Genomic DNA, 12,164 nt, shown 5'->3' on the forward strand with positions numbered 1-12,164 from the left:
CTCCCTAAAAGAACAGGGAAAATGAGGCATACTACTTCTATTTAAATACAAAATGTGGTGTACATTATCGTTTAAAACTTGTCAAATGTTAGGCCTATAGATTTGGCTAAAACAATTGAGAATCAATGGGCATATTTAACAAATAAACTCTTTATACAATGGATTATTACACTATACAAGCCCCTGAGCCTACGGCATGCATTGGAACTGCTGGTCTAGAACTGCAGTTGGCTGTCGTTAGCTACATTCCGAGCCGCTAGGTGGCGCATGTCTAAAACTACAGCACGTCTAGAACTGCAGGTCTAAAACTGCAGGTCTAGAACTGCAGTTGGCTCTCCGGCTGTGCAATTGGATGCATCTCACCGAGGGGGAGGGGGGAGGGGCGTTTCTCTCTCGCAGGTTCGCGCGCAGCGTGCGGAGTCGAGCACTACGGTCAGACGCAAAAGTAGAACTGAGCCAAGAAGAAAGCAAATATATATATTTTTACTATAAGTAACTTTAATCTGTTATATACCCTTACGCAAAGAATATATATTTCCCTATATATTACCTGTCAATATATTAAATTATTTTGTGTTCTGATTTACTGGCTAATTGAAAAGATTTAACAAATTTAATATTCCTCTTGGCTACACTAAGTGATACTAATTAATAATTAACTGATAAAAAGCAGATAATTTTTATTACCAAAATGTATTGGAAATATACAGACTTATATATTATGTTATATAATAATCAATATATTACAATATATTTAAAAATACATAAGGAATTGCCGCTTTTCATATATTTTATATGATGTAAAATATATTTACTCATATATCTTAATATATTTCATATTATATTTAATAATACATTTCATTATATATATATATATATATATATATATATATATATATATATATATATATATATATATATATATAATGAAATGTATTAATCAATATAATATTAAATATAATAAGATATATGATGTAGAATACATAAAATATATTTACTCATATATCTTAATATATTTCATATTAAAATTAATAAAACATTTCACACACACACACACACACACAAAATTTACCATATAGCTAACATATATTACCACACACTAAGGGGTAATCAAATTTTTTTTTATTTTGCTTTGGAAAAAAAAAACCTTTCACACAAAATGTTATAACACACAGTTATAAACAATAAAGTGCATCTCAGAACCATTGTGAAATTTAGTAATTGCTTGGACTTTAGCCATTCACCTTTAGCCATTCAAGATAATCAGTCGTGAAAATTTAAGTCCACCTTGTGAAACACATCAATTTGTGAAACACCGTCAGTTATCTTATTTAACATTGTCCATACTGTTCTTTCTCTTCACCTGGTGCCTTAACTCACAAATTCTTGTGTTGATTGATTTTCTAAGATCTGAGATCTTGGCCCCTGGATGCTGGTTTACAACAGCATCTGTGAAACACAACAATAACAAATAATTAGACATTCACAAAATACAGCATGAAATATAAGTACATTCATTGTGACACGGGAGGCGGCTGACGGACGAGACACGAGTCTGCTGGTATTTCTCACGGTCACTGTTTATTTCTCACAAATGTAGCGCAATAAGTGCACGGGCAACACATAGACCTTTACACACAACGTGCAGACTTAGACAACGACGAGCACAGGACACTGCGCGAGCGCACATTAAATAGACAAACCACATGAGCCCCATGTGATTACGAGACGAGCCACAGGTGAGACGGATATTCACAAGACATAACCATAACCACGAAGATCCACAGACGCAGACGATACACGTGGACAACGTAAACACAAGCCCAAAAGGGAGGGGCCGGGGTCCTCAACGTGTCATTTATAATATTTTAAATGAACTGGTTTGTAATGCAAATAATGGAAGGACAGAGTTTGTATATTTTGGCCTGAGGGTGGTGCCACCAAATTTGGCCTGATTCATTTGGGATGCATTCATGTGCTAATCAATTTCAGACCATGAGATATCAAAATTCTTACACTTCTTACACACAAATTCTTATAGCCTATTATATTTCTGTCATGTTACAGCACCTGGACCCTTCCCTTTGGGTATGTGCATGTGTAGTCTGTGTCCATATATCATGGGTTAAAGCAAGAAATTTTCATTTGACTGAAAATTTTTCCTGGCAAAAGACAATGCCAGCAATTACTGAAAATGTGGTGTAGTTGGGACACGGCCTCTTTTGCCTAATTCCACACATTAAACACATTTACAAAGTATACTTATCTATCTGGGGGTCCTCTTCCAGAAAATTATTTAAAGATCAAGTCAAATTTAGTGAATCCTGGTGAGTTTTAAAAGGTATGACGGAGATAAAAAAAACAAACTATGAGAAACTATGTTCACAACTGTTCACACTGTCTTCTAACTGCTTCCAAGTAAACTAACTTGACTTCTATACTGTTTTGGTGATCTCATGCTCAATAAGGTACTTCATTAGACTGTAAAAGATAACAGTTCTGTATCAGTAACAATTTACTGTCTCATTTGGGCATGTTGCTCATTCTTTTTATAAAGACTTCAGAACTGGGGAGTTTTCAGGATTACGCGAATAATGTCCTGTACGCAGTTATCCTATCCTGACGCTGTCCTCCTCGGTCCCAAGCCGCATAACCGTGTATTCTTCCGCCGCGCACACCAAACACCAAGTTCCGTTTAGACGCACGGATCAACGTTAAACTTAATTAAGTTAAATATTTATACATATACTCGAAATGATTCGAAATAATTCGCTTTTAATCACATTATTTAATGGTGGTTTATTTCCAAAACGCCCAATCTTAACGTCTTCACGTTCTCTCATGTTTCGTCCTGGAATTACAAGAGGGTTGTATTTGTTAACGTAAAGAGAACTGTTCAATCAGACAGATATTTGTTGTGAAACTAAGTAGTTACAATTTCAAGCATTTCAAGTAGGCTACTTAGCCTAAATTCCAGCACCTTTCACACGTGAAACACAAAGCAACATTAAAATCCATCAGGTAAATGTTCATTCCCCTGTTTTGCGGGGTATTTCTTTATACTACCAAAGAATGACGCGCCAAATAGCCTCCAGAGTTCGCGCAGGTTTGCGGGAGGTTAATGGAGTTGCGCGCTACGGTCAGGCAGGAGGGGGAGGTCACTTTTCTAGTTATGTCCGAAAATCAGAAGGTGCACCCGCAAGTCAATCAAACGACACCGCCGTCATCCATCCAGCGCTGATGAGCGCCAGTAAGAATCATATTTCGACCACAAAACAGATAGCACACGCGTGTGTGGTTTATTATGATTTGACGGATTATTTCCCCCAAAAAATCAAATGACGGAAATCCGTCGTAGTGACGGAGAACTTTAACCCATGCCATATATGTACGTCCTGTGGGTGTGGTTGTGTATGTGTTCACCCATCTCATCAGTATAAAATGTTATATGCGGTGCTCGTTATGTGTTAAATTAAGTATATATGGCGTGAGTTAGTATTGTCCTGTGCTTGTCTTTGTGAGTCCCTTACATGTCAGACATATGCCAAGGAGCTACGTTATTCGTTCAAATAAACATTTATAGGATCACTCATCTCTGCATCCTGCATTATTTCACATGTGACAACTTCAATGATTCGGTATGTAATCTGTGGTTATGCTTTTTTTTTTTTAAAGAGGTCCTGCAATATTTAGCTATGGTTTATGCCAATGTGACTGCATATGCTGCTGGCTATGGTAGTCAAACAATATTTTAATGAGCTAGTGTTTTACTTTAATGTATTAGCATAATCTATATGGTACATACATGTGTCCTAAAAGCTCCTCCTTTGTTATAATTGTGACAAATAAAACTGGAAATTCTGGCACCAAATCTGAAAAAAAAAATGGATATTTTACCAAGTAAAGCTTGCAGTTTTTTCCCATCGAGAGGCTGTCGTCGTTGTGCAGTGGGATCGACTTTGTTGATCCCTCCGGTCAGATTGGATTTTAGGAGAACATCAACACTAAAGAGGCCCAACAGCAGCACTCGTGCCATCCCACTGGCTGTAGGTTGGGATTTTGCAGTCTCCCAACAATGAGCTGAGAGTGGTGCCATCTTTCCCCAGTTTCACCTTATTAATTGTAAAAAACAAAACAAAAAACAAAGAAAATCACCACAAGCAACAGAATATGTTATGGTATGTTTTCAACTCTAAACGTAGCAACTGCAAAAATGCTTACTTCTGAAGGTGTACAAGATGTAGTTTCACCCTCATTTTCATCTTCACAGACAGTAACATCTTTGGTGGGATTACTATTGGCGAGAACCTTTTTAATGTCCACTAACAAAGATGGAATTTCTGTAAAATAATTGTAATAAGAAAATGAATGTGGGGTAGCTCAGTGTATCACTGCAAGAATCCTTGGGTGGAGTGGTCTGGGTCCTTTTCAAGTTTCAAGATTTACTTTCTGTGTGGAGACTGCATGTCGTCCACCTGAGTTTACTCCGGGTACTCAATTACTAAATCAGTAATGAATTCTTAATGAGCAGTTAGGTAATATATCTATTATAACTAATATATTACATGTAAAATGAAACACCACTATGAATTAAATTTAAAATGCAAAGATACTCATTAGCATTTAATATGAAATAAATACTTGCCTTTAACTACCATGTGGCGCAGTCTGGTATTTTCCTTCTGCAAAGCCTTGACCTGGTTCTGGAGGTCTCTGATTTGCTCAGCATTTTCATTGCTTGACCCTTCTGCTGGACTCTGGATTTCTGGGGTAAGTTGGTTGTTTTCAGAAATAATGTTTTCCTCTGCCTGCCTCCGTGCTGCAAGTTTGGTTTTTTTCTATAAGGTAAAGGGTTTTGATTATGGATGAATCAATACATAAACACTCTTAATTTGATATCATTTCCAGCTTTCAAGTCATTCGCAAATTGCAATTCCTAATACAGTATATAAGTAACCATGTTACAAAACTCTGACAATAAAAAGAACAAAAAATGTGTGTCAAAGCAGTACTAAGTTTAAATAAGAAGGCAGTTGCCTGTATAGATGCTAGAGTAGACATTGGTTGCATCAAACTGCAATCCATTCACCACCTAATCTGTTAAATTACCTTTTTTGGAATTTCACAGTTTGAAGCATCATCTTCATCACAGAACTGGCGATTGGGTTTACTGGATCTCTTGTGGTCTTTTGGGATGTCCTCTTTGAAAAGTTCTCGTTCAGCAGATTTCAGTGTAGACTCTTTTTCTACATTAATGTCGAAATATCGAATTTTAATGGCACAAAGATGCCAACCAATACATGTATTAAAACAATAATTTAAAAACTGAAAAATGTGACCCATTATTGATTTATTTTAAAAGCAGCTCTGTAAATCCAGTTAACATACCTCATAGTTATAGTTATATAAATGGAACATTCATTCATTCATTCATTCATTCAGTTGGTCGTTATTGCTAACAATTGCTTCGTGGGATACATAACCTGATGTGCACCTTGAGTGGTGTAGTTAGCATATTTTCCAAGAAGCAACAACTTCTTGGAATATATATTTCTTCCAATGAATATATATTTCTTGGCGATATATTTCAATACTTCCTTATTAGCAGCATGTGGGTTTGCTAATTTTTGTTAATATTTTACACTATTGTTAAAATCAATAGTTGAACTTACCTGCTAATTTTAGCACCACTGCATGTTCAACTTGCCATCCGTTGACAGGCCTCTTAGTCATCCGACATTCAACTAGATATGTTCTAGATGTATCTGTTGGGTCAAAGTCGATTATCCACTTTGTTGGTACGATGCTAATCGCATCTTTGTCTGGTCCATTAGTCCATGAAACAAGGGCATACCGATAGCTGGACATTTTACGTATTTTATCCAAACTTGAGTTGCACATCTACAATTTCAACCGTCCTTTTCCCTCCACGTCCGTTACGTAAACGTCGCCCTGTCCTACTGAACTGTGATTGGCTAGTTACTCGTATCTCTGAAATCTTCCGGTTCCGCGATCCAATCGCGGCGCGCTGATCCAGAAATCGCGGGTGCTGCTGTCCCGCTCGACTCGATGCTCACATGTGACACAGATGGAAAAATGGACCGATTGAAGAGGAAATATATTCTCCTGGGTTCAGAAGACACGGAGATTCCAGCAAGAACAAAACGATGGAAATTAAGGTTAGTTTTTTTGCTTCATCATGGCCGAGTAACTTGTGTCGTGATTCTGTACTAGCGGTAGGTTACAGATGAGTTTCAGGGTGAGTTCATGGTGACTCGCCAGCTCCATTCAGCTGATTTTCCGACAGGTAGATGAAGGTAGATGGATAGTTTGCATTTTTTATAAGTGGGATTGTATGAGGTACTTAAACCTGGCCGTAATCTGAGATCATTTATTTTTTGTTATTTAAGCTTTAACAACTGCTTTGTGTATGTAACTTGAACCTTTTGGCTAAACTCCTTAGACTGATAAAGTGCAGTGAGTGTGTGTGCCATACGATAGATTTGTGCCTAGGGTTGTTCCTGCCTTGCAAACTGGCTATGCACTGGGACCCTAGAAACCGGGAATAAGTGGTTAAGATAATGAATGAATAACGTAGATATATATATATATATATATATATATATATATATATATATATATATATATATATATATATATATATATATATATATTTTTTTTTTTTTTTTTTTTTTTTTTTTTTTTCTTTAATCACAGGAAAGCATTGATAGAGGCCAACAACATTGAGATTCATCAGTCAGTCCAGGACCTGGTGAGTCATGAACTTAAAATATGTTAATATAAAGTTAAACCTTTTCGTAGACCTTTTGGAAGTTACTTGTGCCATTTGACCATTGTGTCAGTAGCCAGCTACTTTGAAAAATATTGAGAAAACACTTTTAATCACTCAGTCTTGCCAGACACCTCTCCTGCAGCAGAAGTATTTATCAATACCTTGAAATATACATAGCTATTGGATTGTGAGTGATCTTGCAATATTAATTTTTAGTCTGGAGACGATGGAAATGTTGTTTTTTGCTAAATCTGGTACACTCTTTACATAGAAAGTGTTTTGAATATGAGAGGTTTGTTCTTGTAATTTTTTTTTTTTTGATAATTAGCCAGCAGCCCATGACAGTCCTGGTGTCTGGAGCCCCCTAAGTGGACAGTCTACACAAAGTCTGTCGGGAACTACAGATGAAGTCAATGTAAGCTTGAACTGCTTTATTTCTTATTTCCAAGATAGTGATGATCCATTTTGATCAATAATACATCAATAATGTCTTCCCTATGTGTTTCTGTGTTTTATTAATATTTCACTGAGTGCACTTAAATATGTTAATTTAGTCAGGACATTGATATTTTTCTCAAATAATTTTTAAATGCCCATTTTTTTGTGTTAGGTTTTGTCTTAAAAATATCTTAAGAGGTAACCCTGTTACATGTTAACTTTGGACACATACAGTTTGGTTAGTAGAATGTATGGGAATTTATTTAGTTATCTGTTTTATAGGTAACTTATGACAATTCTGAAGATTGGTCTCCTCTCAGTAAACAACAGAGTTTGTCAGGAGTGGAAGTCTCTGTAAGTTTTGGCTATGTAGCTGAACAAAATATTCTTTGTCAATGATTTGAACTTTGACAAGAATCTGACTTGTATTAGCAATAACAGCCTTTTTGTTTTTACACAACAGAACCTGAATCATAATTCCTCTGAATGCGACTCTGACAGTGGCTCTGAAGATGCACACAGTGGTGGTTACGTTAGCGTAAGTGCAATGAGCTTTTCAACTTAAAAAAACAAAACAAAAAAAAGCATAACCACAGATTACGAACCGAATCATTGAAATGTCACGTGAGGTGAATTGGTTGTTACCTTAAACTTAACCAAACTGCTTTATTTATGTAACTTTAACTCTTAATCTCATCTCTAACCGTTAGCCTTTTGACTGCCTGGTTTAACCCCCTTGCACGCAAACTTTACCTTACATTTCCCATCAAGTAAATTCATAATGATCAAAAACATTTGGTCTATATTAGGGATGCACCGAAAATTCGGCCACCGAAAATTTTCGGCCGAAATGGCTTAAATTTGCATTTTCGGTTTTCGGCCAAAATACTTTCATCACCGAAACAACACGGCCGAAACGATGTGCTGTGATGACGCAAGCAAAAATCGCCACCTGCACGTGCTTTGGATTAAAAAAAAGTTTCAAAAGCAAAAAAGTTTCAGTGATGGCGCCAAGGCAAAGGACATTACACCAAAAATTATGGAACTCGTTGCCTTAGACGATCAGCCGTTCACTCTCGTAGAGGATGTGGGATTTCGTAGGCTAATAGAGCACATTGAGCCCCGTTATGTTTTGCCGAGCAGACGACATTTCTCAGAAGCGTGTTTACCTGAGCTGTCTAATGTTGTTGCAACTCACGTCACGTTTTTATGAGAGAATTTATATTTATCTTTCAGGCCAGTCAGTTATAATAAAATTTAACTCGTATAAAATACATAGATATGGATCGGAGGTAAATAAACTAGATTTTTTTCTCGCCGCGTGAAATCGGAGGTGTGGCGTGTGAGCGTGTGAAGACGGTCAAATGCGTGTGTCACACGCTCAATGCGTGAGACTTGAGAGACCTGCTAATAATTGGCATAATGTATTTCGGTGTTTCGGTTTTCGGCTTTCGGCCTTGGTTTCCTCATTTTCGGTTTTCGGTTTCGGCTAAGAATTTTCATTTCGGTGCATCCCTAGTCTATATTGTACATGAACATCAAATTCATATTGTGTATCTACTGTTTGCATCACGCTTACATTAAGTGAAACATTCAAAGTCAAGATGCCTTTTTTTTTTTGGCTGCAGCATTATGTCAAATAGAAAATATCTTAAGTCGTGTGCATAATTTCATACACATGTCCCTGTAATTCAGCAGCACCTTGGTACTTTTGGGAACATTGAGATCTCTACTAAAATTTGTGTGCCAGGGTCATCTTTTCATTGTATCATTGTTTTGTAGTCTATGTGGCACATATGTTTTTAATTATTTTTTAGAAAACAGCTGATGAACTCTCTGAAGCTTGGACTCCTATCAGTGGACAGTGCTGTCTTTCAGGAGAGGAAGCATCTGTAGGTATCAGTTATCATGTGTGTACATTATCAAGGTATGCTTTGTTAAAGGCAAAACAAAAGCCTTGTTTTCTTGTATTAATGTGTGCAATGATTTGAAGCTGCATAGTTTGAAAATGATTAAAAATGTCGTCATTGTTCTCACAAAACAGAACTTGATGTGCCATAGTTCTGACCATAACATTGAAAACATCTATGAAGATACTCACAATGCTCAACACACAACTGTAAATATACTATATATGAATGTATTAGTTCATAGATGCTATATATCACAAGCTTTCTGCTTTTTGTTTCTAATTTGGTATTAGTTCTTGTGCATCTCAAAAATCAGATAGTTCCTCTGAAATTATTATACTGGAGGTTACAACAGGTGTACAAAATCAGTTTATTTGTAAAATGTTTGCTGGGATATGTGTAACTATTTTTGGGTCTATGTTTAATACATTTCTATTATTTTATTTGTTATAATCAGAAACTTCTTTTTTTGTTCCTTATTCCAGATCCTGCAGGCTGACTGTGGTGATTCTATGTCCAGGTATCCTACATCCCCACTCTTGTTTGAGGATGAATGTTCTATGGAGTGTGATCTTCACTTCAGTGATCGACCAAATTCGAGCCCATTATCAGAGTCATTAAGTGACTTCAATCCTGATGACTTGGATGACAGTGTCGGTATGAGTATGTTGGAACCAATGCAGTCTTTTATTGAGTCTGACTCTGAATCCATTCTTGGCAGTGGAGAACAATTTTCCCCTGTATATGAAAGCAGTCCTAACGAGTCAGTAAATGAGGGAGAAGATAGTAATGAAAAGTTTCCTCAGTTAAATGAAGAGCCACTTTACACTGGTTCACGACTAACCAAAGCTCAGAGTTTTTTACTTATAATGTCATTTGTTTTAAGACACGCACTCACTGGTGTGGCCCTTTCTGATCTTCTAGATTTGATTAATATCCACTGTCCAGAAAACATAATGTCAACCTCAAAGCATCTGTTCTTAAAAGTGCTAAAGCCAATACAGGGTCACCTACAGTGTCACATATACTGTCCAAACTGTGAGTATTACATCGGTGACAAAGTTAGTGAAGGGCAGTGTACAGTCTGCAGCACAATGTGGGATAAAGACAGTTCACTAAAGAATGGAAACTTCTTCATATACTTACCAATCCAAACACAGTTGGAACATCTTCTTCAAAGACAGGATATTGCATGTTGTCTCAAGTTAGGAAATGACACATTCAGTTCTGAAAATTATGATGACATATGTAGTGGTAAACTCTACCATAATCTGAACAAAGAAGGAGGCCCGCTTGATGGTCCTCATGGATACTCCTTAACACTCAACTGTGATGGTGTGCCTGTGTTTAAATCATCACTGTATAGTATTTGGCCATTACAAGGGATTGTAAACGAGCTTCCTTACCCTGTGCGCAAAGAAAACGTTTTGCTTTTTGGCTTGTGGTTTGGCAGTAAAAAGCCAAATGTTAATACATTTTTAAAACCTTTCACTCTGGAGTGTCAGAAGTTGTCAACTGTGGGCTTTAAGCTAAAAACAAACAGCACTGAGGAACAATGTAGAGTTGTGGCAGCTCTTGTGTGATTCAGTTGCCAGGCCCATACTACAAAACATGACACAGTTTAATGGTCAATATGGGTGCAGCCTCTGTCTACATCCTGGTGAACAAGTTCAAAAGGGAAATGGTACTGTCAGGGCATACCCATATAAAGATGTTCCAAAAAGGGACCACACTTCAACCATAAGAGATGCAAAGGAGGCTCTGCGCACCACAAAATCTGTGAGAGGTGTTAAAGGGCCCACATGTCTTATAAACATCCCACACTTTGACATCATAACTAGTATGCCTCCTGACCATATGCACAATGTACATCTTGGTTTAGTTCGTCAAATGGCAAGCATGTGGCTGGACAGTGAAAACCACGAGAAACCATACTACATTGGTAACCGAGTGAATGAACTTGATGAACAACTCTTACTAATTAAGCCTCCTTGCAATGTGACAAGAGTCCCTCGATCTCTTCAGCAAAGAAGGTTTTGGAAGGCTAGTGAATGGCAGAACTGGTTACTGTTTTATAGTATATTTGTGCTAAAAGGAATTCTGCCCCAGATATTTTATCAACACTGGTTACTTCTTGTCACATTCATGTTCTTACTGTGCAAGGACATCATTACAACAGAGGAGTTAAAAAGATGTGAAAATTTGGTTGTAGATTTTGTCAAACAATTTGAAACACTGTATGGAAAGCAGAATGTGTCATTTAATGTACATTTATGTCTTCATTTACCTGAATCTGTAAAGAATTGGGGGCCTTTGTGGGCACATTCAGGATATATTTTTGAGTCATTTAATGGGGTATTACTAAAAATGTTTCATGGCACTCAGTGTGTTCCTTTACAGATAATGAAAGAATTCACTTATAGACAAGTATTGCCTCTTTTGAGAAATGATGCACTGAGAAATGCAGTGCCTGAATGCATCCAGCTGTATAACCACTTAAGTGGTCAAAAAAGACTGAGGCAGTTTGAAAGAGTAGCAGATCAGGTTCTTACCCTTGGTTTGCATTATTCTCGAAAACTTACTAGTGAAGAGTTACTGGCCATGAGAGAGCAACTTTTAGTCACAGTGGATACAGTCGTGAAAATATTCAGTAGAATTCTAGTCAATGGACAACTGTATTACTCACAAGAATTCACCAGAGTAGTGAAAAGGAACAGCTTCACTGTTTTGCTGGAAAATGGACACATAATCTCTGTTTACTACTACATCATAGTAGAGCAACAAGGCAACAGAAAATGCTTTGCTCTTGGAAGAGAGTATGATAGATCACACAATACATTGATTAATACTGAAAATGTAGTTGGTCTGAAGAGAGTGTTGCGGGGCAGGAAACAGATATTTCATGTGACAATGTTTAAAAGAAAATGCTTGCTAATTGATCTGCCACGATATCCTAGCCTCTATGCATGTATACCACCAAGATCCAGTGTGGAGGACTGAAAAGTGGGGTGGGTGGGGTTTAA

The 12,164-nt window shown here is 37.0% G+C and overlaps 2 protein-coding genes across 2 annotated transcripts; one reads left to right on the forward strand and one right to left on the reverse strand.

The window, feature by feature from the left end:
- Positions 1-1,154: 1,154 nt before the first annotated feature.
- LOC143488872 (uncharacterized) lies at positions 1,155-5,909 on the reverse strand. Its single transcript, XM_076987824.1, has 6 exons — positions 5,673-5,909; positions 5,110-5,246; positions 4,646-4,838; positions 4,222-4,340; positions 3,898-4,112; positions 1,155-1,449 (listed from the first exon to the last, which is right to left on the reverse strand). Exons 1-5 carry the CDS (start codon positions 5,899-5,901, stop codon positions 4,005-4,007), a joined length of 786 nt encoding a protein of 261 aa, XP_076843939.1. The 5' UTR covers positions 5,902-5,909; the 3' UTR covers positions 1,155-1,449; positions 3,898-4,004.
- A 148-nt stretch (positions 5,910-6,057) lies between these two features.
- LOC143488847 (uncharacterized) lies at positions 6,058-12,129 on the forward strand. Its single transcript, XM_076987790.1, has 7 exons — positions 6,058-6,179; positions 6,718-6,772; positions 7,122-7,208; positions 7,514-7,585; positions 7,695-7,769; positions 9,049-9,123; positions 9,627-12,129. Exons 1-7 carry the CDS (start codon positions 6,070-6,072, stop codon positions 10,722-10,724), a joined length of 1,572 nt encoding a protein of 523 aa, XP_076843905.1. The 5' UTR covers positions 6,058-6,069; the 3' UTR covers positions 10,725-12,129.
- Positions 12,130-12,164: the final 35 nt, after the last annotated feature.

This window comes from Brachyhypopomus gauderio, unplaced genomic scaffold (genome assembly GCF_052324685.1).
Source record: "Brachyhypopomus gauderio isolate BG-103 unplaced genomic scaffold, BGAUD_0.2 sc56, whole genome shotgun sequence".
NCBI classification, from domain to species: Eukaryota; Metazoa; Chordata; class Actinopteri; order Gymnotiformes; family Hypopomidae; genus Brachyhypopomus; species Brachyhypopomus gauderio.

Bases quoted from the DNA above. Each gene is read 5' to 3' on its own strand.
- LOC143488847 (XM_076987790.1), top strand. From the start codon at position 6,070: ATGCTCACATGTGACACAGATGGAAAAATGGACCGATTGAAGAGGAAA. The intron at 6,180-6,717 runs GTTAGTTTTTTT...CTTTAATCACAG, and splicing joins ACAAAACGATGGAAATTAAG to GAAAGCATTGATAGAGGCCA. The intron at 7,209-7,513 runs GTAAGCTTGAAC...TCTGTTTTATAG, and splicing joins GAACTACAGATGAAGTCAAT to GTAACTTATGACAATTCTGA.
- LOC143488872 (XM_076987824.1), bottom strand. From the start codon at position 5,901: ATGTGCAACTCAAGTTTGGATAAAATACGTAAAATGTCCAGCTATCGG. The intron at 4,839-5,109 runs GTAATTTAACAG...TTTACCTTATAG, and splicing joins ACTGTGAAATTCCAAAAAAG to AAAAAAACCAAACTTGCAGC. The intron at 4,341-4,645 runs GCAAGTATTTAT...ATTATTTTACAG, and splicing joins GCGCCACATGGTAGTTAAAG to AAATTCCATCTTTGTTAGTG.